Source organism: Cariama cristata, unplaced genomic scaffold (genome assembly GCF_000690535.1).
Source record: "Cariama cristata isolate BGI_N322 unplaced genomic scaffold, ASM69053v1 scaffold23507, whole genome shotgun sequence".
Taxonomy (NCBI): Eukaryota; Metazoa; Chordata; class Aves; order Cariamiformes; family Cariamidae; genus Cariama; species Cariama cristata.
Window position 1 is genome coordinate 5,759 of NW_009628645.1, and position 357 is coordinate 6,115.

General features: G+C 66.7%; 1 protein-coding gene across 1 annotated transcript in view; it reads right to left on the bottom strand.

The window, feature by feature from the left end:
* Positions 1-324, bottom strand: part of CDHR4 (cadherin-related family member 4) — a gene marked incomplete at its 3' end in the record, with an annotated part of 4,976 nt that extends 4,652 nt beyond the window's left edge. Inside the window, 2 exon segments of the mRNA XM_009704898.1 lie at positions 9-66; positions 147-324. Of these exon segments, the coding sequence (XP_009703200.1) occupies positions 9-66; positions 147-324 (236 nt within the window).
* Between the last annotated feature and the right edge of the window lie 33 nt (positions 325-357).

Consider the following 357-nt stretch of genomic DNA (forward strand, 5'->3'; position numbering starts at 1 on the left):
GTCGCAGCACCGCATACAGGGGCGTCTGGGGTGCCACGTCCGCCAGCACCTGCACCACATCTCCCCCTGCGGCACAGCACAACCTTGGGAGCCCAGTGTCGGCTGGCACCTGCAGCTCCCACTTCCCTGTGCCCCCTGGCTCCTACCCGCACTGGCAAAGGGGATGTCACAGCGCAGCACCTGCCCCGCTGTCACCCGGACAAAGAGCCGCTCTTCTACCTCGTCCTCGCCAGGACAAGCAACCCGCAGGGTCAGAGTGTACTGGTTCACCCGGCGGGCATCAAGCTCTGCACCGGCACGCAGTGTCACCTGCCGTGGGGACATGGCGCTCAGCGGTGCACATGTGTGGGCTCCTGC